The 15,363-nt window shown below is 39.7% G+C and overlaps 1 protein-coding gene across 1 annotated transcript; it reads left to right on the top strand.

The window, feature by feature from the left end:
- The first annotated feature begins 304 nt into the window (after nt 1-304).
- LOC113666798 (uncharacterized) lies at nt 305-11,366 on the top strand. Its single transcript, XM_089193884.1, has 13 exons — nt 305-411; nt 2,564-2,926; nt 3,133-3,282; nt 3,783-3,905; nt 4,160-4,285; nt 5,226-5,474; nt 5,834-6,148; nt 6,721-6,972; nt 7,508-7,831; nt 8,214-8,465; nt 9,001-9,318; nt 10,065-10,313; nt 10,867-11,366. The coding sequence occupies exons 2-13, from the start codon at nt 2,584-2,586 to the stop codon at nt 11,184-11,186; spliced, it is 3,021 nt and encodes a 1,006-aa protein (XP_089050010.1). The 5' UTR covers nt 305-411; nt 2,564-2,583; the 3' UTR covers nt 11,187-11,366.
- Nucleotides 11,367-15,363: the final 3,997 nt, after the last annotated feature.

Genomic DNA, 15,363 nt, shown 5'->3' with positions numbered 1-15,363 from the left:
TTAGGGCAAGTTTTAGCCCAGAAGATTGTTTGCCTTTTCCTTTTCAGGGAACTTTTTTTTCCCCAAAACATGTTTCCAGCAAATGTGAGTATTTTCAAAGTCACTTTTGACCTGTTTCTTTATTGGAAGGTGCCAGACGAATCACTCAGAACTTTTTCCACAGTCCTAAAAGGCTGCAGAAATGTTAGCGTGAGGTTTTTTGACTGATTGAAAATTTCAGAATGTGATTAATTTTAAAAGCCATCATTCTCCTGGGTAATTCCTCATTAGGCAGGTACAAAAGCAGGATAATAGTACCCAATGTGCATAAGTTCTTTCCCACCTGTTAATAAGGTCGTTGTTATCACATGCAAGAGCTACACTAAAATACAGACAAGAATCGCCAGCAAAGAAACATTTTCGGAGAAAACGGTGGGAAATAATTTTGTTTGTGCTTAGTTGTGGAGTATTTCGTTCACAGATAGAGCTATGTAAGAATGGCATGGCTTCGCAAAGGTATTTTCTGATAAAGAAAAAAAAAAGGAAAATGAAAACTGTGGGTGTCTCGATGAAACCCAGAAATTATGTCCAAAAATTGGACAATTTATTTCTGGCAACAAGAGGCTTAATTACTGTAGTAAGAGAGTAAAATAGAATGGAGGAGATATTGGATTAGCCAAGAGAGAAACGAAAAGAAAAGAAAGATGTGAAATTCGTTTCACAAGTGCTAAAAAGCTTCTGCAAGGACTCAAATCCCAGCATAGTTGTGACCCTCCACGGGATTTCAGGGAATAAGGTGAACGCACGCACGCGGTACACTCGCACGCTAAACCAGAGAACTAGCTTTTAGCACGTTAGGTGCGTGTTAGTTACTTGCCTCATTAACTTCGCAGCCATTGTCTTGCTTCGCACCGTAGAAGCAAAGGAGCGTGTTAAGATCTTGCTCGCAACTTTGCACGATACAATACATTGACCGTGCCAATTTTATAACACGCCTCTTAAAGTTAAAGCTGCTTTCGATTTGTACTTGGAGCGGGGAATCTGTTGCTAAAGGATTCACAAAGATTCGGTACTGGGCTTATGAGGGACCTTAAGCAAGCCACGACGGCGACGGCAACGAGGACATGGAAAAACAAAAGATCTAATTGGTAGAACAGTAGCTCAGCACGTGCGTTTTAAAAGTTTGTACATTTCTTGACCGTCCTATGCAAAACAACAACGTGAAATCATCACAATTTTTGTTGTCTGCGAACCGAAACCGCGACAGTAAATTATTTTAATTTCCATTTGGAACACAGCGCTTCTTTTATACGTTCTGCGGAAGTTGAGTTGTGGCACCGTATGAGACGGTAAACACATGCAGCCATTTTTGAAATTCTAACTAAAGGCAGAGGTTAATTTTTTAATCGAATTCCTTCTTGGCGTCGCCGTCCTGACCGCTTAAGACCCTTATAAACTGCGTGAAGCAATAAGGATTTATAATTTACGAAGTAAGAATTAAGTTTTAAAAAGTAATGTGTTCAAACTGAGCTCCTCTGGACCTTGTGAAACACGTCGTGCTCGTTGAATTCCTTGTGAAAATCCTGAGGGAAAGAGCCATGATTTGCCGTGAATGTTTTCAGTACAACTTTCGGATAGGACAAAAGATCCTCTTCATTTTCGCTTATATTCTGTAAGTAATATACTTTACAAACACTACTCTCACAATTTTAAGAAGCTGACAAACACAAGTGAGAAAGTGAGCTGGGTTGTACAAGATAAGCTAACGTGTCAAGGAAACAAAATGATTCTTTCATGCCATTATCGTGCGAGCGTTTTATAACGTGTCGTATGCGTGCGTTCACCTTATTCCCTGAAATCCCGTGGAGGATTACATATTCTAAAAAAGGACTCGTTGATTGATAAACTAAGCATTGTCTTGCTCCCACGAAGCGACCATACTCGAAACGTCAGTTTTTCAAACTTCGCTATGGTGGTTTTCGCTTCCTTTATAAACTCATGGTTGATTACTAACGGATTTTTTCGTTCTATGCCTTGCCTTACTGGAAACTCCATCTCGAAAATCCAGCTCGAAATCTGACTCAAAATCCTAACTCGAAGGAATTTTTGCTCAGAAGTAAAATTTCGACTTCGTACTACGACCTTCAGTCGCCAATAATCGGTTTTCAAATGCTGTTCAATTGACCGCTCAATAACGGAGAAACTCCAAATCTTAACTCGTTAACAGCTCTTAACTAACTATCCTAACTGATACAGCTCTATCCAGCCTTTCTCCATTATTCATTTGATATTGCATTTCCTGATTAGAATGCAAATAAAGCTAAATATAAAAACCGCAATTACTGAATGACAAAATACGTTTTGGGATTGAGCAAAAAAGCGTTTTCCTCGAATTTGAGGTCTAGTTTGGAAAATAGACATGACTCTTCTCTGCTTTCAATTCTTAAAAAATAAACTGATGAAAATAAAGTCATATGACAAAGATAGAAGCATGCATGTTGATCGTGAACTCACGAAAACCCAGTCTAAAACGAAACTTAGGGCAAGTTTTACCTAGAAGATTATTTGCCTTTTTTCTTTTCAGGGAACGTTTTTTCCCAAAACATGCGTCGAGAGGAAATGGCCAAAAAGGTCTTGTACGCAGCAGGGCTGTTGATCGAGAGCCTTTTCTTATGCTGTACAGCTACACAGCAATTGGAGGCTACGGGCCAGCCGGAAGTTTCCAAATTCGGTATGATGCTTCAACGCCACATCTTCAAGAGGATCACGGGGGCCGGTCTTTCAGATGTGTGCTTGCGGGGATGCTATGCTGACGTCAGATGTCAAAGTTTCAACTACGTCTTTACGCAAGACATTTGTGAGCTGAGTAACCGAACCAAGGAGGCCAGACCAGAGGATTATGTTCCGAACCCTGAGAGATTTTACTTTAAGCGAGATTACAAAAGAGGTTTTTACACTTTTAACTGTCTTCTTCCCTTTAAAGACATTTTCAGAGCACAAAAACTCAACCCCAAATTAAGGAATTGTCTCACATCACCTCCGTTCTTGCCCTAAGTCAAGTGGCCCCTAATATGCGTGTCCTCGCCTCCAAGACGAACATCAAGTCTTGCTTGCTTAGAGTGCTATGCTAATAGCTGCTTTTTTTCCTTCTAGTCCCTCTCGGTTCCATTCCTGAGCTGCCTGCGGAGACTTGCAAGGAAATCAAAATGAGCGAAGGAGGACAAGCAGTCAGCGGCAAATACTGGTTTCACTCGATTGTACCCGAGAAGACTGCTCTGGCTCCTTGTGACATGAAAACCGAAGGTGAATTCAAGTGTTTATTAATTCACATATTCTACAGACAAAAATCGGTTTACTACGAACAAAAACGTTAATAGAGATGTCATGGTTAGACTGCAACCCCCTGCCCCCCCCCCCCCCCCAAAAAAAATCGTATTATTCGTAGAGGGAAATGAAAGAATAAAGCAAACTGAAATAAAATTTAAAAAGTGAGATATCTGACGGAAACAAAGCTTTGAAGGAATGCTATAATCTCTCTTAAACTGATCGATTTGAGAACAGGTAAAATAGAATTGAAAATTTTCTTTCTTGCCACAGAGATAATCATTAAATAGCAATCCGTTACCGTTAAGAAATTTAACGAATAGGGAAGGGGAAATTTTACTTCCTGAACGGGTCGTACGTAGTAAAATTTTGGCTCCCGCTGGAAGCAATTGGTCTGATGAATCCACGAACGAGTAATAATTCAGCGAATACCCTCTCTTTTGCTTTTAAACCGACCGCAAACTATTTGGTTTTCTCAGACGTGGACGAGTGTAATTCAACAATTCCCGTGTGTGACGTCAACGCCGAGTGCGCGAACACCATCGGTTCTCACAGTTGCTCGTGCAATGCGGGTTTCACTGGAAACGGAAAAAAGTGTGTCGGTAAGTTAGTGAATTGACTTTCGTTATTGCCTGAAGCAATTTCATTTTAAAACAAAGCAAAACCAAAACAATCCCGGCTTAATTTGGACACTCGATTAAAAAAATTACTTTAATTTAATGACCAGTTGGAATTATACCCCACACCATGCTACGTTCAATTGCTCATACGGTGAGACGCTTTCGCCAATAACCGTCATTTTCAATCGACTCTTCCCCTTGAGTTCAAACCATTTATTTTTTATGCATTCTTTCAGATGTCGACGAATGTGCCAATAAATCGGATGACTGTGGCGCCAATGCCTACTGCAACAATACCATTGGTTCCTATCGATGCACCTGCAATCCCTGGTACCAAGGAAACGGAAAAAGCTGCTATTTTCGTGAGTTTAACTAACTTTGAGATACGAGTTACCTCAGTTTGTTATGATACTCGCATTTCGCATTCTCTATCTTTCTCTATCGTCATATGAAGCTTATAATTTTGGATATTAGTTCTCGAATACATATAATTTCTTAACATCAGTCGTTCCTGAATCGGGACCAAGATGGAACTCGTCCTGAAAACGGGCTGCATTGTGACCCTTTACTCCTTAGCATCAGTACAGATATTCTCCTCGCTGTTCTCTATACATACCGTATGGTACTGCCAAGGGGAATTTACTTAACAATCAAGAGCTTCATAACTTGGTGATTATTTCCTTTATTCTCATAATCCTGATGTTTTGTTCGGCTGTAATATACGGTAAGGAGAAATTAAATGTTAATCCTTCTTATGGGTTAAAGGGTTAACTAAAGAATACGTCTCCCTTGGCGCCTAACTGACCACTCCCTCTCCCCCCCCCCCCTACTCATAAAAGGAACATTATCATTGATCTTTAAAGTCTGTTGCTTACAACTATGTCGAACTTTCTATCTTGGTCAGCCTTAATTCTTCTTTTTTCATTATTATCACGTTTTTATCTCGTGGTTTCCTTTAATTCTAAGAAAGCATTGATTAGTGCAAATAAAGAGGCGAGATATCATTACGTGTACTGGGTTTAGAAATCTGGAATGTCACCCAAACACGCTTTCATCGTGTAAACACGTCTGAAAAGGATACAACGTTTCCATAAGTGCACCTCCCGGTTCTCACTGGGTCGGAAAGGCAAGTTATGCCTCAAATCGATGTGCGTCACACAACGGTTGTCACGCTGTAATTCGTAAAAACGAAAAAGCAAGTTGTAGACATTACCACCAACAAGATGACGAATGCAACATGACGCCAAAACTTCAAGGTAGGGCAATTCTTATTTTTTCTCCCTTTTTCGGTTTTTCGTATAGGTGGCCTTAATAATTCCGCCATTCTTACCAGCCTCGACTACAACAACTACACAGGTAAGCTGCTTTCCTACCTAGAGCCAGTCCTCCTGAGTTCAAAATGGAGCAGGTTTGTGAAGTGTTGGCACGCTAAGACAGACGGCTGGGCGGCATCGACATTCCACAGCAACTGTGATGGGAGGGGACCCACAGTGACAATCATCAAAGTGAACGATTTCATATTTGGTGGATACACTGACGTATCATGGAGCAGTAAGTATATCTCGGCCATCAAGTTCTTTTTTTCAGTGCAAGGTTTGAAGGATTTAGAAGGACAAAGAATTAACCTTGGAAGGATTTGATCTAGCCTGGTGTCTAAAACAGAAAAAAAAAATGTCTCCTGAAGCTCGTTTCTCGTAACGCCACGAACCCAAAGCCATATCTAGTTATTCGAGTCGATCCATTTTGTTTCGTCTCATGCTATTCTCGTCGTTTGAATTACAAAACTATCCATAACTCGACCTTGAATGTAAAAACGGCAAAAAAAGCAGCTTTTTATGGCTGGTCCCTGATCGTATACCTGTTTAATCTTTGGGTGCATTTTTGCATTTCCTTTTTAATCAACATTTTAGGTTCCTGTTTTTGGTCTTACGCCACCAAAGCCTTTTTATTCTCATTTAACAACATCAAAGGATACAATCCTGTGAAGCTGACACAATACCGAAACCAGCAACACGCAATGTACACATGTTCCTCTTACGGACCCACTTTTGGCTCGGGACATGACATCTTCATACATGACGACGCTGTAAACAATAATCAACGTTCTTATACTTTATGCGGTGGGACGTACTCCAACCCCAAGGATTATTTAGCTGGAAATTGTGGATTTTTCACAGGAAGTTATAATTTTATTCCATCTGACATTGAAGTTTTCTTCGAAATAGGTAAGTTATTGTACAGAAACACTTAAAACCCTGTCGTAAATATGCGATGAATTAATACGTAAACTCTAATCCTTGGCAACAGCCAGAGATTCTAAAAGCGCATGCGCTGAACTATATACAGCATGGAAATGCTATTCAGGTTATTGTGGCAGCAGTGGTAAGTGAATTGAATCTTAGTTCCAGGATATCAATGCACATCAACTAAATCAAGGAACAAATTGATCTAGATGCCATGTTTTGCCATGAAATTGAATCGCTAAGTCGGGCCGAATCAAACAGTTCAACCCAACTGAACTGAACTTTTGGTTTTTAGTTTTCGTTTCTCAGTATTACATGCACTTGAGAAAATGTGCTCCCGTGGAATTTAGTTGTTGTCTTTACATTAAAAATTCACGGGGAAATATTAAGTTTTAATGAGATCACATGGTTCGCACCTCGCGCTGTGAATAAGAAGGTGTGGGTCTCGACTCTTCGTGGAAAACTCCCACGGTTGTGAAAGAAGGAATAATACCTTTCTTTACTCTAGAACGTCTGTTATTGTAATTTCATTCGAGTTTCTTTTATGCACGCAGGTGGCCTTGGTGCATCTGATATTCTTGGAAGCCTGGACCCCAATAAATACTTGGGAAAGCTGATCTCGTTTTTAGACCCAGTTCTTCCCACTGCATCCCATAGTGACTTTTTTAGGTGTTGGCATGCTAAGACTGACGGCTGGGCGGCATCGACATTCCACAATAACTGCGATGGGAGGGGACCCACAGTGACAATAATAAAAGTGAACGATTACATATTTGGTGGATATACTGATGTGTCCTGGAGAGGAGGCAGGCATATCAAATTTTTTAATAAGGGACGAGACAAGTTTATAAGATATCATTCCTCTTGGGATTTAGAGGGGAGGGGGGGGAGAGGGTGCTGGAGGAAATATGAAACGATACTCCTCTGATAAGAGCTATAAGCCTTTATTACTTCATACTAGTTTTTTGGCCATCAAGATTTCTTCACACTTATATCGTCTATAGAAATGTTTGCTATTTAATACACCCGCAAAACAACATTACACCCTAAAACATGTAGTAATGACAACACTTTGGGGTCATCTGCTTCAAGTCTCAAAACTTCTCACTCGCTTTTCTTCAGAGTAATCCCTTAAATCCTCCATAACTGTTTTTGGTACTCGTTTCTATACCCAAACTAGTAAAATATTTCCATCCCTTTCACAAATCTCTGGTCTGAGAAAAAACTCTCCGTCCAACTCATGATAGAAACTGAACTCCCCCCCCCCCCCCCCACTTCCTTAGGGGGTTTATGTTTTCTTCAAACTTTTTAATGTACAACTACATTGTTCTTCTATTTCAGCTGGTTCTTGTGCATATTATTCCTACGCCAGTGAAGCTTTCATCTTCTCTCTCTATAACGTCAAAGGATACAATCCCGTAAAGTTGACACAATACCGAAATCAGCAATATGCAATGTACAGATGTAATACGTATGGACCCACCTTTGGCGCTGGGTGTGGTCATGATATCTACATATCCGACGACTCTAGAAACAACGGAAACTCCCAAACCAGCTGCGGTTGTACGTACACGACACCCTCAGGGTACTCAACTGGTGACTGTGGTTTTTTTACAGGGGGATCTCATTTCTCTCCAACGGACGTCGAAGTATTCTATGAAGCAGGTAATCAAGAAAAACATCCCTTTCCAAGGATAAATAGTTAATATGGCCTGTAGCAAAATCAAATCGTGTATTGTAGAAATATTCTTAGAAAGTTGTGTCTCTCGAATACGGATAGGTTACTTTTTTGTCATTTCAAAGGAATGTGTAAGCTTATAAAGTCTCTTTAGCAGCATTCATTTGAGTTCGTCACACAATAAATGCACAGAGAAATATTAAGTTTAAATGGGATCACATGTTTAGCACATCGCCCTGTGAATGAGAAGATCTGGGACTATAATTTTTGTGAAATACTCTTACGGTTGTGAAAGAAGAAATAACATCTTTCTATATTCTGGAACGTCTGTTACTATAATTTACATTCGAGTTTCTTTCACGCACACAGGTGGCCTCAGTGCATCTATTATACTTAGAGGCCTGGACCCCAGTAAATACTTGGGAAAGCTGATTTCGTTTTTAGACCCAGTTCTTCCCACTGCATCCCGCACTGAATTTGTGAGGTGTTGGCATGTTAAGACTGACGGCTGGGCAGCATCGACATTCCACAGCAACTGCGGTGGGAGGGGACCTACAGTGACAATCATCAAAGTGAACGATTACATATTTGGTGGATATACTGATGTGTCCTGGAGCGGAGGCAGGCATATCAAATTATTTAAGAGGGGACAAGACAAGTTTATAGGATCAACTTTCATTCCCTTTGGGATTTAAGGGGGAGGGGGGAGGACGCTAGAGGAAATATTAAACGATGCTTCTTTGATAAGAGCTCTAAGCCTTTATTTTTTCATATTAGTTTTTTGGCCATCAAGATTTCTTCACATCTATATCGTCTATAGAAATGTTTCCTGTTTGATACACCTGCAGAACTACATTACATCTTAAAACATCCAGTAATGCAACACGTAGACCAAAGGGGTCATTTGCTTCAAGTCTCAAAACTTTTTACTCGCTTTTCTTCAAAGTAAACCCCTCAAGTCTTCCATGATTGTTTTTGGTACTCGTTTCTATACCCAAACTAGTAAAATATCTTCCTCCCTTTCACAAATCTCTAGTCTGAGAAAAAACTCTCCGTCCAACTCACGATAGAAACTGAACTCCCCCCCCCTTCCTAAGGAGGGTTTATGTTTTCTTCCAACTTTTTAATGTACGACTACATTATTCTTCCATTTCAGCTGGTTCTTGTGCAGGTTATTCCTACGCCAATAAAGCTTTCATCTTCTCTCTCTATAACGTCAAAGGATACAATCCCGTAAAGCTCACTCAATACCAAAATCAGCAATTTGCAGTGTACAGATGTAATACGCGTGGACCCACCTTTGGGAGTGGTCATGGTATCTACATATCCGACGACTCTGGAAATAACCAAAACTCCTACACCAGATGCGGTTACACATACACGACACCCTCAGGGTACTCAACTGGTGACTGTGGTTTTTTTACAGGGGGATCTCATTTCTCTCCAACGGACGTCGAAGTATTTTATGAAGCAGGTAATCAAGAAAATCATCCCTTTCCAAGGATAAATACTCAGTAGGGCCTGTGGCAAAATCAAATCGTGTATTGTAAAAATATTCTCGGAAATTAGTGTTGCTGGAATATGGATAGCTCACTTTTTTGTCATTTCAAAAGAATGTGTAAGCTTATAAAGTCTCTTTCGCAGTATTCATTTAAGTTCGTCGAGTCTGACGAGGACTTGCCTAAATTTCCGCGGGGGTTTGTGGGTATTACATGAAAACGAAAGGTGTACGTGGTGGGGCTATTTGAAAGAACGCCTGAGGGAACAAAAAAATCTCAGACATGCTTTGATGCGCTCTGGCTTAAAGATTTGATGGATGTAACCGAGAAGTTACAATTCATAGACCCAACGTTTCGGCACTTAATCAGGGGTGATGGCGAAGGCACTAGACAGTAGTGTCGAAAAGTTGGGTCAATTGTAACTTTTCGGTTACATTCATTAAATCTTTAAACCAGAGTGGCATCAAACCATGTCTGATTGTCCACCTGATTGCTTTGTGAACTTTAAAACAAATTTCATTCTCTCTGCCGCCTAAAATACCGCTTGGTAGACGGGCTGGGAATTTTCTACCTCGCCGGATCAGTAATGTTAGATTATCTAGCGGGCCGAACGGGGGTCAAGAAATTATCCACCTAAGATTCAAAGGCGACACCACAAATCAAAGATTATGTTCCATTTATTTGTCCAATTGTTATTTTTCCTTTTCTTTTCCCTACTCAGGCCTCGGTTTGTCCGCCATACTTCGAAGTCTTGATTACAACCAGTACTTGAAGGTGCTGTTTTCGTATTTGGACCCAGTCCTTATCAATAAAGAGCGTAGCAGGTTTGTGAGGTGTTGGCACGCAGAGACTGACGGTTGGGCAGTATCGACATTCCACAGTAACTGCGATGGGAGAGGACCCACAGTGACTATCATCAAAGTTAACAGTTACATCTTTGGTGGATACACTGACGTGTCCTGGACCAGCAGTAAGTAAAAAACAAGCAAACATCTCTCACATGTAGAACAGATAACAAATCGATTAGTTGTGGACTTTTCTTGTAGCAGCGAGTTCATCTTAGAAACAGAAAATATCACATTAACAACTGAGATACCAAAGTAGATTAACTCGTAAATAGCCTGAAAACGCGTTTGAAACGGGTTTTAACTTAAAGTCTTGTTTCGGATTTGATTTTTTATTTGATTTTGATTTTGATTTGATTTGATTCTTACAGCTCCATTTCGTGCCACTTCCCCATATATCGTTGTATCCATTATTCATATTGGAGAGCTGAAACGAAGGATGTTTAATTAATGCTCTCTTTAGATCATATGTTTCCTTTGAATAACAATTCGGACCTTATTTCAGATGCTTTTTTGAAAAGTGAAAATATGCTCTCGAGTTCTTGAAATTTTTGCAAATTAATTAAAATGCTCGATTCTGGTTCGGCAAGTAAAAAAAGTATCTTTTTTAAGGTTATCATCATGAATTTTTTTTCTCATTCGTATTGTTTCTAATGCTCCTAAATCTTTTCATTTTAGGTCCCTGTGCTTATTCTTCAGCCAGCAAAGCTTTCGTTTTCTCTCTTTATAACGTCAAAGGATACAATCCTGTGAAGCTCACACAAAACCAAAACCAGCAAAACGCGATGTACAGATGTTCCTCTTACGGACCCACGTTTGGTTCGGGACATGATATCCACATATCAGATGGCGCAAAAAACAATCAAAACTCTCATACTTTATGTGGCCACTCGTACTCTAACCCCACGGGTTATTCAGGTACATACTGTGGATTTTTTACTGGAAGTCGTTATTTTTCCCCAACTGATATTGAAGTTTTCTTCGAAATAACAAACTAAACACTAAAAACTCTGCTGTCTAAGTAAGTATTAAGTAAGTATTGTAACAATAGAGTTAATAGAGTTAATGCCTCCTCACGCAAGGCCCGGTCAACAGAACTTGCTCTGTATTCTCTCCGTGCTTTGTTGCTAATTTTCGTATTTAAAAAAGCACTCTGATCGAATAAAAATTCATAGTTAATTGTACCGATACACACATAGTTTTAGTTACAAATGCAACAGACTGCACTTTCTATTCGTTTACTAGCGTAATAAAATACGCAGTATGTTAGTAGTTCACTCAAAACCTTCGTAGATTATGAGCAGTAATTTACAAGCTTTTCTCTTGTTCTTCTAACATCCTTTTGTGGTTTGTTAAGCCAATGAACTGATATAAAGAGAATGTTATAGTAAAAACACAGCGCATTTAAGACTGGCAAGGTTTAGGGCGCCTCCATTTATTAAACTCTGCAATTGGAACATCATGCTGTAAGTGAGAAAATATTAAGCTGTAGAGCATTCGAAATAATAGATCTTAGAAACACCCAAGTTGTGAGCCCTTTCCCTATTGTGTATGAGGAATTTGTGGCGGGCACCGCCGTCGTACGCTTTTATTTGCGTGGCACATACATTTTATCTTCGTCGCACGTGCATTTCATTTGCGTTGCACGTACATTTCATTGGCGTCGCACGTGCGTTTTCAGTTGCATCGCACGTGTGACCAGGCTCTACTTAGTAATACCCCTCTCCACCCAGGAGTAGAAATGGCTACCTGTAAAATGTAGGAGTCAAAGACGAAAGGTTTAGGGTTTACATACATCTGCCATACATTAACATCCGGTCAGCGGTCAAGAGAGAGGAAGTAGTACCCCTGGTGCCGTCATGTTATTTACACCAGGACATTTTGCTACATGATTGACCTTAACCGTTAAGGTTAATAATCATATCTACTCTTTTCAACACTGAACTTACGGTAAGTTCAGTGTTGTAGATATGATAATGTTACCAGTTAAGTAATTAAGTTAGATTAATATTATGTGCATCATTTTAAACATTAATCAATAATTTTTGAGTGTTGTTATATATTGTTGTAACTTGGGTGTTGCGCCGCGAGATGGCGAAAGTTTTGCTTCACAGAATTTAAATGCTCGCTGTCAGTGATACGTTTTTACAAGAATTATTGAAAGAAGAAATTGCCTCTTTCCATTGAAGACTACCACACAGACATCAGTGCAATATGACGAGTAATCACAGCCATTATTCTCTTACTAATTCTGTCATAAAGAACCAACAATTCCTTTCCTTCTAATCAGAGCTGAAATTGAGCCGGCAGAAGAGAATTTAAGAATTAAGAACAGAAATTAGCGAGTCAAAATCCAAATTGACGAACGCAAACGAATTTAGTTGACGCTGGAAATCACTGATCAGATCCGCAATTGAACCAAGAGAACAACATTTTTAAATTATGAGAACACTTGTCTGTAATCACCAGATTGCAAAATTTTATTCCTTAATCTTTGGGGAACAACGAACCTTTTATTTTTTTTAACTGATGTGTCCTAAACCCTTTTGATGGGCAAAAAATGAAAGAAAAACATTTTTCGACAGGAAATGGGAAGTCGAGAGGACCGCTTTTAGTGAAAGCGGCTCATCAGTAACTTCCACGGGTCTTACTCGATTACCCGTGATCGTGTCACGTCCCCAGGCGGGATCTGAATAGCAATTGAACAGCGGAATGATCAGTGGTGTTAATTTCTGTCTTTTTACTTCAATTTCTGCCTCATGTCTCAGTTTCTGTTCTCATGATTTAAATGTTGTTCTCTTGGTCCAATTTGGCTCTGATCAGTGACTTGCGTTGTGTTCTTAATTCTTAAATTATCTTCTTCAGGTTTTGTTTCATTTTTTACCCTTAAAAGGGTTTAGGATACATCAGTTATAAAAAGGAAGGTTTGTTGTTCCCCAAAGATTAATGAATAAATTTTGATATTCTGGTGATTACAGACGTACTGAATTATCCAAAAAAGCGTAGTCTAGCCAAAAATCAGTTTTAGCCTAATTGTGGCGACGCAAAAAAAGAGAAGTGTTCTCATGATTTAAAAGTTCTTCTCTTGGTTCAATTGCGAATCTGATCAATGACTTTCAGCGTCAACTTAATTCTTTTACGTTGTGTTCTTAATTTTTTAAATTCTCTTCTGCCGGTTTAGTTTCAGTTCTGATGAGGAGAAATGGAAATTGTTGATTCTTTACAACAGAATTTGACAGAAAATATTGGCGGTGATCACCCCTCATAGCACAAAGCCGTGGTTGCATTTCATTTTCCTTCTTTCTCAATTCATACTATGCTTTACCATAACAAAGATAAAAAGTAAATAACAAGAATATAATTATGCAACACCAATATCAAGAACATGTCGCCCAAGGTTAAGCTTCTTTTTTAATCTTATTTAATCATTAGGCTCGAGTCTTAGTCTTGTAGATTTTAACCAGTTAGAGGTGTACCTGAAATCTTTAAACGTTTTTATCCTAATTTCAGGGAATATTAAAAAAAACAGTATGTAGTTTTAAGGGGGTTAGAGGTGGATAGAGACATGAAAAGTCGGTTCCAGTGTAAAGACGAGCAAAAGGGCGAGCAAACCGCAAACGGCGGTCGTGGTTCTTAGGAAAACGGCTGACTTCCGTTTTTTAGCAGGCGATTACAGACTTGCTGAGAGCCTGCTACAGACTGAGAGATAAGGAGATTTGAGATTTGCGTTTAGCCTTACCTAGCCCCGATATTTAACATATTTAAACTTACCATTAAACTTACCATTTTCAGTTTGTGTAAAAACACTTTGTCGGACAGTTGATTCTTTTGACAGAGATGTGGTTATGTCATCCAGAAAGTTAGCCTTTTAACAAGGCTTCTGAACGACATTCCGACCTCATTTGTTCTTGATGTCTCAAGCTTGTGTGAACCCTAGGTCGATATAGTTTAGTTTTAGAAAGAAATGGTCAAATATAATTTGAAACTTATTTGAACATAAAGTTTATATCTGATAATAACTGTGCCTGTCAGAAATCAACTGTAATCCTTTGAATGTAAATAAAACTAAGTTCACCACTCGTTTATTTTCATTGTATTTCATTTCACCGCATTAAGATAACTTTCGGTCTCAGTTTTCAACGACTGATTGATGCATAACAGTATTAGAGCGATGAACCCAAAGCAAAATGTTCGCACGTGCACATCACGTGCCAGATCCAACGAGTGGTTCCACCTTAGCAAAATTCCCATTACTGAGTTTATCCTGTGCTTCAGAGCGCCTCCACATTTTCCCGCGCTTATTTACTGCTTTGTTCTTTCCCGCTCTTTTTTTTCCAGTTCACCCTTTCAATGTTTCCAAGCGCCAATCAACAGCTATATTCTTTCCTATGTTCGCCATTTATCACCCATTCCTTAGCAATCGTATTACTCTGCACTTGCGCTGCTGCCTGCAGTAACATGCATTCGAGTTGCCACTTTGCTTTACCATAGATATGAGCTCGTGTTTCCTGCGCTATAGCAGCCATAGCCTACTTTGGGGGCAGAGAGAAAAATAAAAAACCGCCTGCCTTTTTTCCGGGTCTTCCAGTAGAGCGGTGCGCGCAAACGGAAGGTTTCGAGTGGCCGCCCTGCTCATCGAACCATAACGGACCGCTCTTTTCCACATCCAATCAGAATGAGAACCAACTTATTTAACATGATATACAGTACCACATGAAAGGACCACTCGGTAGGTTTCATGCTTACGTAGCATGAATTACCACCACCAGGAGAAAAGGTTCAATAAAGTAATGTAGAAAAGGTTGAATTCTCATCGAAAGAACCGCTCATGAATGTTCACATTCACGGATTTACCATCTTTAGATTGTGTAGCGGAGACAACTGATTATGAACAATAAAAGCTAAGTTTTTTCGTTTGTCTCACGATGTAGTTACGTGTGATGTAGTTCGCGACGTTTCGACTGCATACTGCTAGTCTTCTTCAGGTGATGAGGTCGACTGGTCATGCGTAATGTTATAAGCATGATGCTCTGCTGTGATTAGTCGTTTTTCAACGGCTCTGATTGGTGCATTTCGATCCTAGCTGTTTTCACTCGGTGATTTGCTCCCTCGGCGGTCCGCTGTCGCACAGCTCTCCTGTTGTGTTTTTTGATCGTGGGCATCCACGCTTCTGGA

This window comes from Pocillopora damicornis, chromosome 14 (genome assembly GCF_964200805.1).
Source record: "Pocillopora damicornis chromosome 14, jaPocDami1.2, whole genome shotgun sequence".
NCBI classification, from domain to species: domain Eukaryota; kingdom Metazoa; phylum Cnidaria; class Anthozoa; order Scleractinia; family Pocilloporidae; genus Pocillopora; species Pocillopora damicornis.
The sequence above is the reverse complement of the archived record's forward strand: the minus strand, read 5'-3'. Positions and strand labels throughout refer to the sequence as shown.